The 15059-nt window shown below is 37.7% G+C and overlaps 1 protein-coding gene across 1 annotated transcript in view; it reads right to left on the bottom strand.

The window, feature by feature from the left end:
- LOC127625734 (multiple epidermal growth factor-like domains protein 6) overlaps nt 1-15059 on the bottom strand; it is a 121812-nt gene that overhangs the window by 27744 nt on the left and 79009 nt on the right. The window contains exons 7-23 of the mRNA XM_052101099.1: nt 14015-14140; nt 9685-9807; nt 9370-9492; nt 8868-9005; nt 8656-8778; nt 8322-8444; nt 6054-6218; nt 5839-5970; nt 5597-5725; nt 4067-4195; nt 3621-3755; nt 1997-2131; nt 1708-1833; nt 1250-1381; nt 993-1121; nt 548-679; nt 111-239 (exon numbers count right to left, since the gene is read on the bottom strand). Of these exons, the coding sequence (XP_051957059.1) occupies nt 111-239; nt 548-679; nt 993-1121; nt 1250-1381; nt 1708-1833; nt 1997-2131; nt 3621-3755; nt 4067-4195; nt 5597-5725; nt 5839-5970; nt 6054-6218; nt 8322-8444; nt 8656-8778; nt 8868-9005; nt 9370-9492; nt 9685-9807; nt 14015-14140 (2229 nt within the window). The remainder of the gene's footprint in view (nt 1-110; nt 240-547; nt 680-992; nt 1122-1249; nt 1382-1707; nt 1834-1996; nt 2132-3620; nt 3756-4066; nt 4196-5596; nt 5726-5838; nt 5971-6053; nt 6219-8321; nt 8445-8655; nt 8779-8867; nt 9006-9369; nt 9493-9684; nt 9808-14014; nt 14141-15059) is intronic.

Genomic DNA, 15059 nt, shown 5'->3' with positions numbered 1-15059 from the left:
AAAGTTAAAGGTGCTTTAGACCAAACATCTCATTTTGTGTCCCATGGAAAAACAAAAGTCATACAGATTTTAATTTTTGTTGCCAGTTACTATTTTATTGTCTAACTTACCCTTTTCACAAAAGGTTCCGGTCCAGCCGACCTTACAGGTACAAGCTCCGCCCACATGATCACAGGATGCTTGATTGTCACACTGACAGCGATGCTTACAGCCCAGTCCAAAAGAACCAGCAGGACAATCTGCGCCAGAGGCAAAGTATCTCTCATACAAATACTGTTTTAACACCTTTTAAAATAATATGCAGACCAAAATGAATATGAAAGGGAAGACTTGGCCAGTTATTACTGTATGTACTGTAATATCAGAGAAAACTTTTCACCATCCAATCAATTCCCGATGGATAAAATCAAGTCCCAGCCCAAATCCCAGATCACGATAAAGAAGTAAAATGGGTTTCGAACACCGATCAATGGTGACTTCAAACACTCATATACACATAGAACAACCTAAATGTGTGTTAGGGTAAAGTGTGTGATGTCTCACTCACTCTGGTCACACTGTGGTCCTGTGAATCCCGCCTCACAGTGACAGTGTCCCGTCTGAGCATCGCACACTCTGTCACTGTTTTTGCAGTCACACTCACTCGCGCAGTCCACACCCCAGCGGCCAACGTCACAGGCTGATGGAGGAATGTGTCATTTTATTTTAAATTAAGTAAATTCATGAAAGGAATATTCTGGGTTCAAAACTATTTATCTTACAAGAGCCTGGAATATTCCTAGAATATGGAAGAGTTGGAAGAGTTACCCGACATGTAAACAAAGATTATTAGTTGGTCACTATGTGTTCTGCACAGCGATATACACAGTAACAAGATGAAAAGCTGTTTTGAATCATAGCTGTTACTAACGTGTATTTTTAGGCAGATGTGAGGTGAAAAATCTCTTTTATAAGATGCCATACTGTGCATGTATTTTTAGATAATGTAGTACCTTTCCTGCAGTGGTGCCCCTTCCAACCGGGCGGGCATGAGCATCGCCCACTTACATGATCACAGCGACCCCCATTACCACATGGACATCTCAGCTGACATCCCTGGCCAAACCGACCCATGGGACACACTAAACACACACACATACACAAATCTAGATACTGCAGCTTCATTAAACACTAGATATTACAAAAAAAAATGTATGTCCGTTTGAGAAGCATATACTACACTATTATCAGTTTTTCCAGCTGGACTTACAGTTTTGGCAGAATCTGCCGATGTATCCGGGCAGACAGATGCACGTGCCATTTAGTTTGTCACAAAGTCCTCCATTCTCACAAGCTGGACAAGTTTCCCGACACTCAACACCCCAACGGTCATCAGCACACTCTGATATAGAAAGATAATGTGTGTGAATACAATTTTTAAATGCATGTGGAATTGTATTCATTCGATCCTTGAAGCCTCTGTGTCTGCCCATCATATTCTATAAATCGATTTACAAAACTATCGGCCTCTCTCCACACTGAAATTACTGCTGTAATATGTGACACAATCGCAGCCAATCAGAACATATTAGATGTTTATTATACAGTTACTGTATTTGGAGTGGATTCTGGACCAGTGATATTTCACTGTGGGCGGGGCTACAAAAGGTATATGCTGATGTTATGATGATATAGATGTGCATGATGTAATCTGTCCTGTAATTTCACCTTTCTCACAGCGTTGTCCAAATGTTCCAGGGGGACACAAGCATTGGCCTGTGATCTTGTCACATGGTGCCCCTGAGCAGTCACATGACTGAGTGCAGCCAATCCCAAATCTCCCATCATCACAATCTACAACAATGTACTCTTGGATCAATATCACACAAATCAAAGCCTTTTCATTGTAATTGTATTACATGACCAATGAATCATATTACAATCACATGACCTTACTGTATAGACATAATAAAAACTTCTATATGTACCTTCTAGTGTATAAAATGACTTTATTTACCTCGATCACAATTTTCTCCTCTCTTTCCAGGTGGACAATGGGGTTGACACATCCCAGTCACATGATCACAGGTCACTCCAGACAGGCAAGAGCACTTCGTGTCACACCCAGAGCCATAAAAGCCAGATTCACACTCTACATAAAAACAAAAACAAAATAAATATTTGTACTTAAAGAGTAGAGATAGAGTTTTGTTCAGTAGTTGGTGTACAAACAAAATCACCAACTATATATGATTTCCCGAAACTCACATTGGCGTCCCTAACCATGATAAAGCTTGTGTACAGTAAATATTATTGATGTTTTTCAATTATTTTTGTTATATATATATATAAATATATACACACACCAATGAGCCAAAATGTTATGACCACTCTCAGGTGAAGTGAATAACGTTGATCATCTCCTAACAAGGCCACATGTCAAGGTCTGGGTAGATTAGATGGTAAGCGAACAATCAGTTCTGGTAGTCAACGTGTTGAATGCAGGAGAAATGGGCCGGAGTAAAGACCTGAGTGACTTTGACAAGGGCCAAATTGTTATGGCCAGATGACTGGGTCAGATTACTGAAACGGCAAGGCTTGTGGGGTGCTCCCGGTTAGCAGTGGCGAGTACCTACTGACAGTGGTTCAAGGAGGGACAAACCACAAACCAGCAACAGGGTGTTGGTCACACAAGGATCATCGATGCGAGAGTAGGCTATCCCGTCTGGTCCGAATCAAAAGAAGGTCTACTGTGGCACAAGTCTCAGAAAATGTTAATGATGGTTATGGGAGGAATGTGTCACAACGCAGAGTATATCGCACCCTACTGCGTATGGGGCTGCGTAGCCGCAGACCAGCCAGAGTGCCCATGATGACCCTTGTCCACCGTCAAAAGCGCCTACAATGGTAACGCATGCGTCAGAACTGGACCTTGGAGCAGTGGAAGAAGGTCGCCGGGTTCGATGAGTCCCATTTTCTTTTACATTACGTGGACAGCCGTGTATATGTGAACCGTTTACCTGAGGAAGTGATGGCACCAGGATGGACTGTGGGAAGACGACAAGTCGCTGGAGGGAAAGATATGCTCGGACTATTTTTGTGAATGTCAATTTGACATGTGCCACCTACCTAAACATTGTTGCAGACCAGGTACACCCCTTCATGGCATTGGTATTCCCTGATGGCAGTGGCCTCTTTCAGCAGTATAATGTGCCCTGCCACACTGCACACATTGTTTGAGGATGGTTTGAGGAACATGATGAAGAGTTCAAGATGTTGCCCTTGCCTCCAAATTCCCCAGATCTCACTCCGATTGAGCATCTGTGGGATGTGCTGGAATTACAGGACTTGATGGATCTGCTGCTAATGTGTTGGTGCCAGATACCACAGGACACCTTGGGGAGTCTTGTACAGTTCATGAATCGGCAGGTCGGTGCTATTTTGGGGGCACGCGGAAGACCAACACTATATTAGGCAGGTAGTTATAATGTTTTGGCTCAATAGTGTATACATTATGTAAATAGCTCCCGCAAAGGATTCCTGTGGATTTGTTGCAAATATTTAAACTCTCAAATTTGACAGCAATAAAACTTTAGGTTGCACTCTGAGCTTATATTAAGACCTTTAGTGTACACACAGACCTTCTTTGCAGGTGTCGCCCCGGTAACCTGGTTTGCAGATGCAGGCGCCATGATGACGGTGACACTCTGCACTGTTCTGCTGGACACACTGACACTCTTCAGAGCAGCCTGGTCCAAACATCCACTTAGGACATGCTTCATGAAAAGAGATGGAGAGAAGAGGAAGTTAAACTAGGAAGTTGAGGCCATAGGTATTGTTGTCAGTGTCAGGTAATTATTTTGAATTAGAAAGAGTAAATTTAGAGTAAATGGACACAATTGGACAATTTAACAGTTGTACATGAGTCTGGATAGAGTTTATAATGCTTTGATAAAGCTAAAATGGTAAAAATAAATCTAATGCACCAAGGTAATTGGACCCCATTATTGCACAAGAGGGTGACAGTCATTTTAAAGCAGAGTTTTATTAGAATAATAATAAAAAATAAAGATTAGTATGTACTCACGCAGGTGGCAGAATCGTCCATACAGTCCCGGGTCACACAGACATGCGCCATATGTACGATGACACTGTCCGTTATTAGCACAATTACACTTCTTATTACAAAACTTTCCATAGAGACCCTTAGGACAACCTGAATGAAAAAAGGCAATATTAACTAAGTGCTTTAAAGGATTAGTTCACCCAAAAAAATGCAATAATTGTTTAGTCACCCGTGTGTTGTTATAACTCTATATGACTTTTTTTTTCTTTCACAATGGGAGAAATTGTGAAAAAATTGTGCTCAGTGATGTCATACAATGGAGTGGATGGTGTCCACCTCTTCAAGCTTCAAAAGAACACAAAAGTATAATTCAGAAGTCTAATAAATAAGACTGTTGGTCTCCTGTACGCATTCATGATAGGGCACGAGAGCAACAGTTCACACAGCCTCCTAGCGACACTGGGACGTTCACAAGGAAACTCGTTTTGTTTATTTAAAAACATGTCCTCCACACCGATAGCAACAAAGGAACACAAAATAGCTGCACACAAAACAGAGAACAGAACTTAATAAACATGTCTGAAGAGTTGGTAGTCGAAGAATTTATGCATTTCTATGCCCAGCCTTATTTTTTTTTAACCGTCCTCAATCAAAGAGAAACATAGAGGAGGCTACAGGCAGCCACAGTCACACCGTGTCCAAACCTGATGGAAAACGACACTCGATAAAAGGTATATTTTCTATAGTAATCAGAGTTTTTGTCCTAACAAGCAGTGACGAGCGACGGTACAATCTATCGATCGCTCGTTTTCTATTTTCAGCATCGCGCGTGTAACTCTGTCCACTGTAAACTGGCACAGATCCAAATTTGTACAATTACAAATAAATAAGGCTGGACATAGAAATGCATCAATTCTTTGACTAGAAACTCTTCAGACATGTTTAGTAATTTCTGTTCTCTTAAGTGTTTGTTTTTTTCACCAAATAATATATTAGATTTCAGTTTGTTTCTCACCAAATCAAAGCTTTCATAATAATCATGAGTCTCATGGAATAAATTATTCAACTTCTAAATTATACTTTATAACACATTTTTTTTCACAGTTTCTCCCTTTGTGTTAAGAAAAAGTCATATGGAGTTATAACAACACAGGGGTGAGTAAACAATGACTGAATTTTAGATTTTAAATATCAACAGAGAATTTAATAAAGTTTAATCTATCAACTACTCTATATGAAATTCTAAGTTTACTGTTACATTTCAGACATTTAAGGCATTCGTTGTAATTGCACGTCTGTTCAATGAACAATAATTCAAGTGCATAAAACAATAAAAGAAAATCTCTCGATGCAATGCTCGAACTTTGATAGGTGAAAGTGACAGTTTCAGTTAATTTGGCAATAAAAGCTAAATAAATAACTCTTATGTTCAGCATAATACAATAAATTTAAAAACCTGTTTCCATTGTGGTCATTTGTAACATATATCATGTTGTTTTTCATTTTACATTAATAAATACATTGAATTTATTTATGCTGTGTCAAACTGACCATCCTGACACAGATCTCCACTGACTCCTGGTGGACATCGGCAGCTGCCAGTGGCCGGATCACACACGCCACCATTCCTACACTTACAGATGAATGAACAATTCCTGCCAAACCAGCCATCAGGACATGCTGAATAACACACAAAGCATACAAATATCAATTTAATGATGCACTATTGATCAGTTTATATATTTGAGATATAATGAGAGCAGTATGATATAGTGTCTTTTAAATTAACTCACTTTCATTACAGATGATTCCCGTCCATCCGTCAGGACAATCGCAGGCATTTCTGTGTATGTTACACACTCCACCATTAACACAGTCTTCACATGACAGACTGCAGTCATACCCGAACGACTCATTCAAACAGACTGCAGATAAGAGATAAGAATGAACCGGATGATGAATGCATCTTACATGTCTAGGTTTCGGTTCAGCGCTTTCATGTTCTTACTGAATTTCTGAGCTTGCATGCTCTCAGCTCTCAGTTCCCCCGCGTCCTCCTCATAGTCATCATATCTCTCTAGAACCTGTTCATAATCCTGCAGGACAGTCAACTGTGGTCGCGGTCCTTCCACTGTCTGACCGCTGCTCAAAGCCTCCACTGCGTCCTCCAGAGCTGAGAGCAACACACAGATACACACATGAATAAGCACACCTTTAGAGTAGTGTTTAGTTTTAAACAGTTTGGTTTCAAACTAAGTTTTATTCTAAAAGGGACATATTCTGCACTATTGTAGCATTTTACTGCATACAAATCTGCTATAATTTAGACAATGCATTCCTGAAATAAACAGGTTGTTTTTGATACCATACATTTAAGACTTCAATATCTAAATAGCATCGGATATGATTGAATAAACTCTTTATTTACTTTTGTAATCCACATTCCTCTTCTTATTGTGAACGATTCATCAGTGCATATTAATCCACATTTTAAAGACAGTTTGCCTTTAAATTATATTCCATTTAAGAGAGATTTTTGCAATTTTGATTTATTCTATGCCATTTTATTCTGTTGAGTATGTATTCCAGAGCATATATATACACTGGCAGCCAAAAGTTTGGAATAATGTACAGATTTTGCTCTTATGGAAATAAATTGATACTTTTATTCACTAAAGTGGCATTCAACTGATCACAATGTATAGTCGGGACCAGGGCTGGACTGGTAATCTGGCATACCAGGCATTTTCCCGCTGGGCCGACGCACTTTGGGGCCGATCAGGTGCGGATTGGCCATCGGGAGAACCAAGCTGTCCGGTGGGTCGGCCGTGATAAGCTAAAATGAGCCGCCGCGTTATGCAGAACGGACCACAAAATGGCAAGGCGACATACAGAAAAGGACAGCGAACACTCTGCACCACTGTAGCACACTTACTACATGAAAACCTGTTATAATTTAGTGTCTTGCGTTTGCTACTGTACCTTTATGAATGATTTATCTAAATTACATCTGTTACGATTGGCTAACCTCTTTAGATGTGGAAACTTTATTTGTATACTATAAATAATATTCCAATAAAAATACTGGTACAAATAAACCATGTTAGTATTTGAAATGTGATTTTATCCATTTAATTTGTTTATCATATTCCTAGATAAATTGTTATGCCCTTTAATTCACTGCAATGAGCACAACATTAATTGTACTGTATGAGAAAAATTTAATTAAAAGGAATGCTACTGTTTAAAGCTTAATACAAAGCCTTTCTGTGGTCTGGGTATCTCAGCGAGTATTGATGCTGGCTACCGCCGAGTCACGAGTTTGAATCCAGGGGGACCAGCCAGGTCTCCTAAGCAACCAAATTGGCCCGGTTGCTAGGGAGGGTAGAGTCACATGGGGTAACCACCTCATGGTTGTGATTAGTGGTTCTCGCTCTCAATGGGGTGTGTGGTAAATTGTGCATGGATTGTGGAGAGTAGCATGAGCCTCCACATGCTGTGAGTCTTCGCGGTGTCGTTCACAGAGAGCCACGTGATAAGATGTGCAGATTAACTGTCTCAGAAGCAGAGGCAACTGAGACTTGTCCCGCACCACCCAAATTGAGGTGAGTAACAGCGCCACCACGAGGACCTACTAAGTAGTGGGAATTAGGCATTCCAAATTGGGAGAAACAGGGATAAAATATACAAAATAAATGTAAAAAATAATACAAAGCATTTGTGGCATTAAGTTTATTACAGCAAAAAGTTATTTGTACTCATCCTTCGTTTATTATTTTTTTAAATAAAAATAAAACATATCACTGTTACAGTGAGGCACTTGTAATGGAAGTGAAGGAGGCCAGTCCATAAACATTAAAATACTCACTGCCACAAGACATTAACATTTTACACGTTAATTAGATTTTAGTGTGATAAAATTGTTTTCTAAGCTCTATCCAAAATTACTAATTTATTTGTCATGGCATTAATCTGGTAAACCGCTGTAAATCCCAGATTTTATTACAATAACACGTAGAATGTTTACACCTTGTGGCTATACTTTTAAAACAGTGTGTATTTAATGTTTATGGACTGGCCCCATTCACATCAATTGTACGTGTCTTCCTATAACTGCAGTTGCTTTTATTTTTAATAAACGAGGAATGAGTCAAATAATTATTTTATGGTAATCAACATTATGCCACAAATGATCTCAGTTGAGCTTCAACTTGTATTGAACCTGGAACATTCCTTTAAGGGTGCACAACAAGTCCCAGACAGGCTGAAAACTCACATATACATGAATGTCGATCCTCATCGAGACGATATCCACGTCTACAGTAACACTGGAATGAACCAGCGCTGTTTTGACAAATGTGATCACATCCTCCGTTTATAGCCAAACACTCATCTATATCTGTAATCAGAAAAATTATAGCACACATTTAATATATTTACTGTACATACCCTTAATTCATAAATCACTGTTTTATAAGAAAATCTTTAAGATTGAAAAACCCAATGAGATCCAAAAGCCTTTCAATATGTCCCATCCAAACTTTCATTTTCAATAGTAAACACGTCAACACAAGAAAGAAAACTCTCATCACAAGCCATTTCGTCTATACCATCACAGCTGCACCCGTCGGTGTTCAGACGATATCCGGCTGTACAGTAACACTCGTATCCTCCAGGATAGTTTGTGCAGTCCTGCTCACAGCACAAGCTGCCATCTCTACACTCGTTTATATCTGATAGACAAAACAAACACCTTTACTTTAGATGGTTTCTCCACCTGTGCAGTACAACATCTTGTGGCCATACTTCAGAGTTTCTTTACCAATGCAGGTCTTATGATCATCGTCTAGCTGGTATCCTTGTTTACAGCTGCACACGGGTCCATTGGTTGAATGCTCACATTGATGAGAACAACCACCATTATTATGATCACAACTGTTCACAACCTCCATCTCTATACCTGCCGTACAGGAGGAGAGACAGAGACCCAGACACAGTGAACTATTGCCATCAGCTTCCATTAATGGATGTAAAAATTCTATTCATGTTTGTTTGTCTGTTTTAAGTTATATTTTTTGCATTTGTCACATTTATTAGATAGGTTAGAGGAGAGAAATACGAAATGACTGGGGAGAAGAGAGGGATCGGGATTGGGACCTTGAACTCGGGTCACCTGGTGTGCTACAGCACAAATATTTCAGAGCACTGCCCACAACAAATGATTTCAATGTACAGAACTCTTCTATTGTTTCTAGCAAATAAGTGACATGTGTTGTGTGTGTGTGATGTGGCAGGGCACGTGCAGACTCCGATGATATACTCACGATAGCACTGCTTTCCGTCAACACCCAATTCATAGGTAGTGTGACACACACACATAAAAGATCCCCGGGTGTTATGACAACCATGAGCGCAGTCCGCCTGGCCCGTCTGGCACTCGTCAATGTCTGATGTAAAGCACACACAACATAAACACGCACATGCAGAATACACTTCAGATGCACAGCTTGGCATGCATACTGGAGTAAAATCAAAGTGACCAAAACAATAATGACATGACACAAACTATTTCATCAAAACAAAATATAGGGTTCAAATTAAAATTAAGACCTCAAAAAAGACACCCAGGTTCCCTTTACCTTCACAGGTCTTGCCATCTTCTGCCAGCTGGTAACCTGGACGACATCCACAGTGGGTCTGAACTCCATCCCTAATGCACTCCTGAGAACAACCGCCGTTCCTCACCGCACAAGGGTTCTCCACTGATAATAGAAGAGAGGAAAACATACATCATATCCATCCCAGAGAACACAGAACCATGATCAGAAAACCCTTTAGAACACTCTGATGCTGAAACAAACTGGGAGAGGTTCATCATTGCTGCTTTATGAAGCTTGAATGTTGGAAAATGCATTAATTTTGCTACGTATACACCTCTCATCCACAAACAAATGCTGTTGTCCTCCACCAAAAACATTTTAAAAACCATAACCACATACATTGAGAAAACACTGAAGTTAGATAACTGAAAATGGTTTGAGATTTCAGACTTGAATGGATTAGTGTGGATGTGGCCTATGTATTTGAGCGCTATTCTATTCTATTGTATTCTATGTATTTCAGAGCTATTCTTTTCAGTTCTATATTTATTATATATGTATTGAATACGATTTCCACTAATAGTCGTGCTTTGAAAAGATTATTAACAATTGAAACATCTTTACATGCAGATTAAATGTTAGTGTAGTATAACCTACATTAAGGAAGTCTTGTTGTTGTCATGTGACAAGAAAACCATAAAACAGGAGTAGTGGTGTAACAACTCAACCCTTGTGCTGTGCTCGTTTTGTGCCAACACATTTTGTGTTCCCGGTCAAAAATGACCGGCCCACTAAGATTGTTTATAAATCTCTCATATTACATATACTATCACACGATTGTGCATTAGATCTTTTAATCAACTTCTTTTTTAGTAATTATGACTAGTTTTGTATTTTTAAAAAGATATATTTCTATTGACAGGAGGAGTCATTGAATTGAGCTCATACTGGGCTAGTAGGGGGCATGCCATGCGGAAAACAAAACAAAAAAAAGATATAATTGCATAATAAATTAATAACCAGTCATTTCAAAGCATAGAATCTGGACTTACCAGTTTTTATATAATGCTTTTCAATTTTCTGACAAAGAGTTTATAAAACCATAAAAAAGATGAGATAGCCATGTGTTAAATATCATTCCCACGGTCTCAATTTGGAGAATGCAATGAGCAAATTTGTTTCACTCAGAGGTCAAACTGCAGTGAGTTTTAGTGTATGAAATTCCCACAGACAAACAAAAATATAATAAACAGGAGTGTCATTTTGTCATGTCATGTCTATTCCTTCCTGAAAAATACATACTGTATAACACAGACAATGACATATTGCAACTTACAGCAGACTATCCCGATTCAAATGAGCACAAACAAAACATAATATGATGAGTAGATCTTGAAATATTCCTCAAAGAGTGTGCTTGGAAAGATGATACACAAAAAGGCACTCAAGACAAATTGTGTATGTGTATAATATCCTTCAAAAATTCATTGTCCTTGCCAGCATCGTTACATTGCACCAATTCATTAACATACAATACACCCACAGTTTGCATGCACACACCCAGATAGCACAAACACTCCACCCATGCCTACGAAAATGTAAGATGTAGCGCATGGTAATTGTGCTTAGCGCTGCGCTTGGGGCAGTCATGAACAGAGCCCATAAAGTATGTAGTTCTATTATATTGTACAACTCGAGAGATGGACAAAAATCATATTTGAATGTTAAGTACCTCCATTCACGGACACAAAAAAATATACATTTATATACATATTCAGTGCTCAGTCAAATATATCATATTCGTAAATACATTATAAAACATAAGTGATCGTCACCAGATAAAAATTCAGTTTATTAAACAAGTTCTGCTCTAGATAACTGCTCTTTCACATACTCAGTGTGTTTAAATGTGTCTGTCTGTCCAACAGCTGGAGTACTGCATCTGAGCACATGAAATGAACTGTCTGCAGCCAAGTTTAAAGAAACAGAATGGCAGACATTATTCTGCAATCATGATTCTTCATGAGAGCGCGACAGGTCTGTTCAACTTTAGATGACCTCAGAGAGACGGTGAGACAAGGCATATTTGAAAACATGAGACATAAAGAGAAAGAGACATGTCCATGCTGATGTCACCAGTTTGAATCAAAGGGTATCTTGATCCAAAAGACTAAAATCATATTTTCACTAAATTAAAGACTCATCTTCTTGTCCAGTTCCCATGAATTTTTGGGATCTTCAAAGGATGAAAGCAGTTGGCTTAAAATGAGACATTAAAAGAAAGTTGTACAATTACACCTCAATTTCACACTCACCCCATTAAGACACTAATTTTCATGTATTATCTCTATGATGTTTAAGAAATATTTCAAATTTGTGCCATGCATATCTGTTTCAGCCTGTTAATCAAGCGCTTGAAAAGCAGCATCAAGCAGCATTGATATGCGTGTTTAAAGATCATTACAGGCAAGTTTTATCTTTTTCATTGCCAGTGAAGACTAATAAAATAAATCACGTCAAGATAAACGAGGAATACTCATTTATTTTTCATAACTGATACAGGTTCAAAATAAGGTCAATGATGTTATGTTTTTATTTTGTGTCCAGTTCTAATCATTTATTCAAAATAATCATAAAAAAATGTAGATGTCCCGATACCATTTTTTTTTTTTAGAAAGAGTAGCAATGCTTCCTTTTTCGGTACTCGCATTTAGTATTCAAAATCAACAGTTTATTTAAATTACGGTGTAACAATAATATTATTTATTAGTATTACGGTGAATATTACATAACTAATGTATACAAAAGTGATATATTTCTGTCATGCTTTTTTTTTTAATTTAAATGTAACTTTTATTTTGGGAGAAACTTTTATTTTGAAGCCCTTTCCATTTCTGTGTGTTTTAGATAGTAGCTTCTCGCTTCCGGAAAAGCAGGTAGCTATGTGACTCAAAGACATTCGTACATCAGATCATACATCAGTTTTTGGTGTCTGAGCAGATTTAAGTGAGTGCTGTATCAGACCCGACTCCAATACAGTATCATTATCGGGACATCCCTATTAAAAACACAATTCATAGAAACAATGATTTGAATATGTCTCTCTATGAACTCGTTTTCAATATCTTTTGTGGGATTTAAAGTAAAAATTGTCTACTTGGTGTAACATACCTAAAGGCTGACATTTTTTAAAACAAACTACATTTTTTATTATTTCTTTAAAATTAAGTAGTAAACCAGTTTTATTTGTAAAAATAAATAAAAAATACTTTTCAGCATGAATATTTTGACTTTTTAAAAGTGTAATAGAAAATTCAAAAACATATAAAACCAACACTTCTAAAAAAAACTTTTTAAAGCTTTTAAACTAGATTTTAAAATAATTGTCCTTGTTTTCATCTTGGACACCCTTATTTGTCAAATTGAACCATTAACCCTCCAATGGTATTCTGTATTTTTTTACAGAAATAAATTTTCCTCATTTATTAAAAATGGTTTCCTTGATCTGAGCAGTACAAGATTTTGTGACTTTTCCTCCATTTTCCATCTGAACATACTAAAAATTTGGGCTTGAATCGATAAGTCTAAGCGGTCATAAAAAAGCGACACCATGGTCAGGTTTGATTCCAACCAAAATAACATTAACTGCAAAAACTGACACTTTAAATACATTTTAAAATGCTAAACTTTGATATAGTTTGATCATGTCTAAATATATATCCACATGTATATCTTGTGATAAAATATAAAATTAGGTTACAAAAATCTATCAGACTTCACACATGGTGGCTACAGCTGTCTACTGGCATGACAAGTTATTTTATTTATATTTTGTTCACCAGATGGTAGCAATCTGCCTCCAATTTATGTCACATTCTCATATTTTCTTCATGTTTCAACTTATAGAAGTTTAGTTTCTGAGATGAAAATATAAAAATCAAAATTGTTCTTATTGGTATATGCAAATTAATGGTAACATTTAGAAATGGACATGTAAATAAGATAAAAATAGCATAAAATCCCAAAAGAAATGCATATTGTTCTCTCTTCAGCTAAGAAGGTTATCATTATCATCATCATCATCATCAAAAAATCTGACCCTTCCAGACAATAATGACTGCAAATAACAAAGGGAGCTGCCATTTTATCAAAACAGACTCAAGTGAAACCTAGCTAAACTGATCACGTCTCATTTGCATTTAACACATCCATTCTCTGCATCTGTTGTAATGATTATATGCAAGATTTGCTTGAATCCCTCTTTCAACAAGAGCCATAAAAGACATAATAAATGTGTCTCCAAGTGTGGTCAAGAGTGTTTAATCTACATGGGAAAGTTGTGCAGTTGAAGTTCAGTGCGGTGACTCACATTTACAGTGTTTTCCATCCGCATCGAGTCTGTATTCAGGTCGACAGCGACACTGGAACTGACCTGCACTCTGCTGGACACAAACATGCTCACATCCACCGTTTCCAACACTGCAGGAGTGAACGGCTACAGAGACACACAGAAATAAGAGCTGATGAACAGGTCAAGAGAGTTTCAGAAGACAACATTGGGTTGTTATTCTTCAATTTAAAGATGATACATGTCATAATAAAGGAGATGATACATGAGTGTGGAAGGATCAGAGTTCAAAGTGACTCCTGCTGCAGAAACATCAATTACCTTCTTTTGCAGAAGAAACAGAACGAACAATAACATGAATTAGGGAACTCAGTGAAAATCACTTTATACTCCTCAATTGCAAAGCAGTCTCCATCAGACAAGAATCCAGACTAGATCAATCTACAATAGTGACATTTGTGCCAGAAACACAACTCAGTGCATTTTCTTTATCTGTGCATCCTTATTTGTTGTCCCTCATTTGCTTAAGTTTGGACTTCTTTTAATGACAGGTCATTATGTTTCAGCACCACCGGAGGTCCCCGTCTCAAGATTTTGTTTTTTATATTTATTTTTTTCCATTGGTGAACAATAAATGATGATTAAAGCCAACATATAAAATGCCACAGATCAATATTTACGGATTAATCTATAATTTTGTAGAGGGGGGTCAAAATGAAAATATTCTGCAATAAATTTGGGGCAAAACTACAGGTCACATAATACTTTTTTGCCCTAAGAGTAGTTTGGTGGGGCAGGCATGATGGGACCCTCCCACCAAGTTTTGGGAATGGGTACGTGCACACATTTTGCACTATTCTGTTATCGAAGTGGAAATGTAAAAAAAATAAAATACATTGAGATTTGCCGTCTCTGGCTCATTTCTATTCAAATGGCCTTTTACCCATAATAGTGTGCGTGATAGCGTCATTCTTCAAAAAAAAAAAAGAAAGAAAACACATTGTTGCATAAGTTCTGGTTCTCTTGATGCGTTTCCATACAGAATTTTGTGTATAACGCAAAATGT

Source organism: Xyrauchen texanus, chromosome 32 (genome assembly GCF_025860055.1).
Source record: "Xyrauchen texanus isolate HMW12.3.18 chromosome 32, RBS_HiC_50CHRs, whole genome shotgun sequence".
In the NCBI taxonomy this organism is placed as follows: Eukaryota; Metazoa; Chordata; class Actinopteri; order Cypriniformes; family Catostomidae; genus Xyrauchen; species Xyrauchen texanus.
This window is presented reverse-complemented; position numbering and strand designations above follow the sequence as displayed.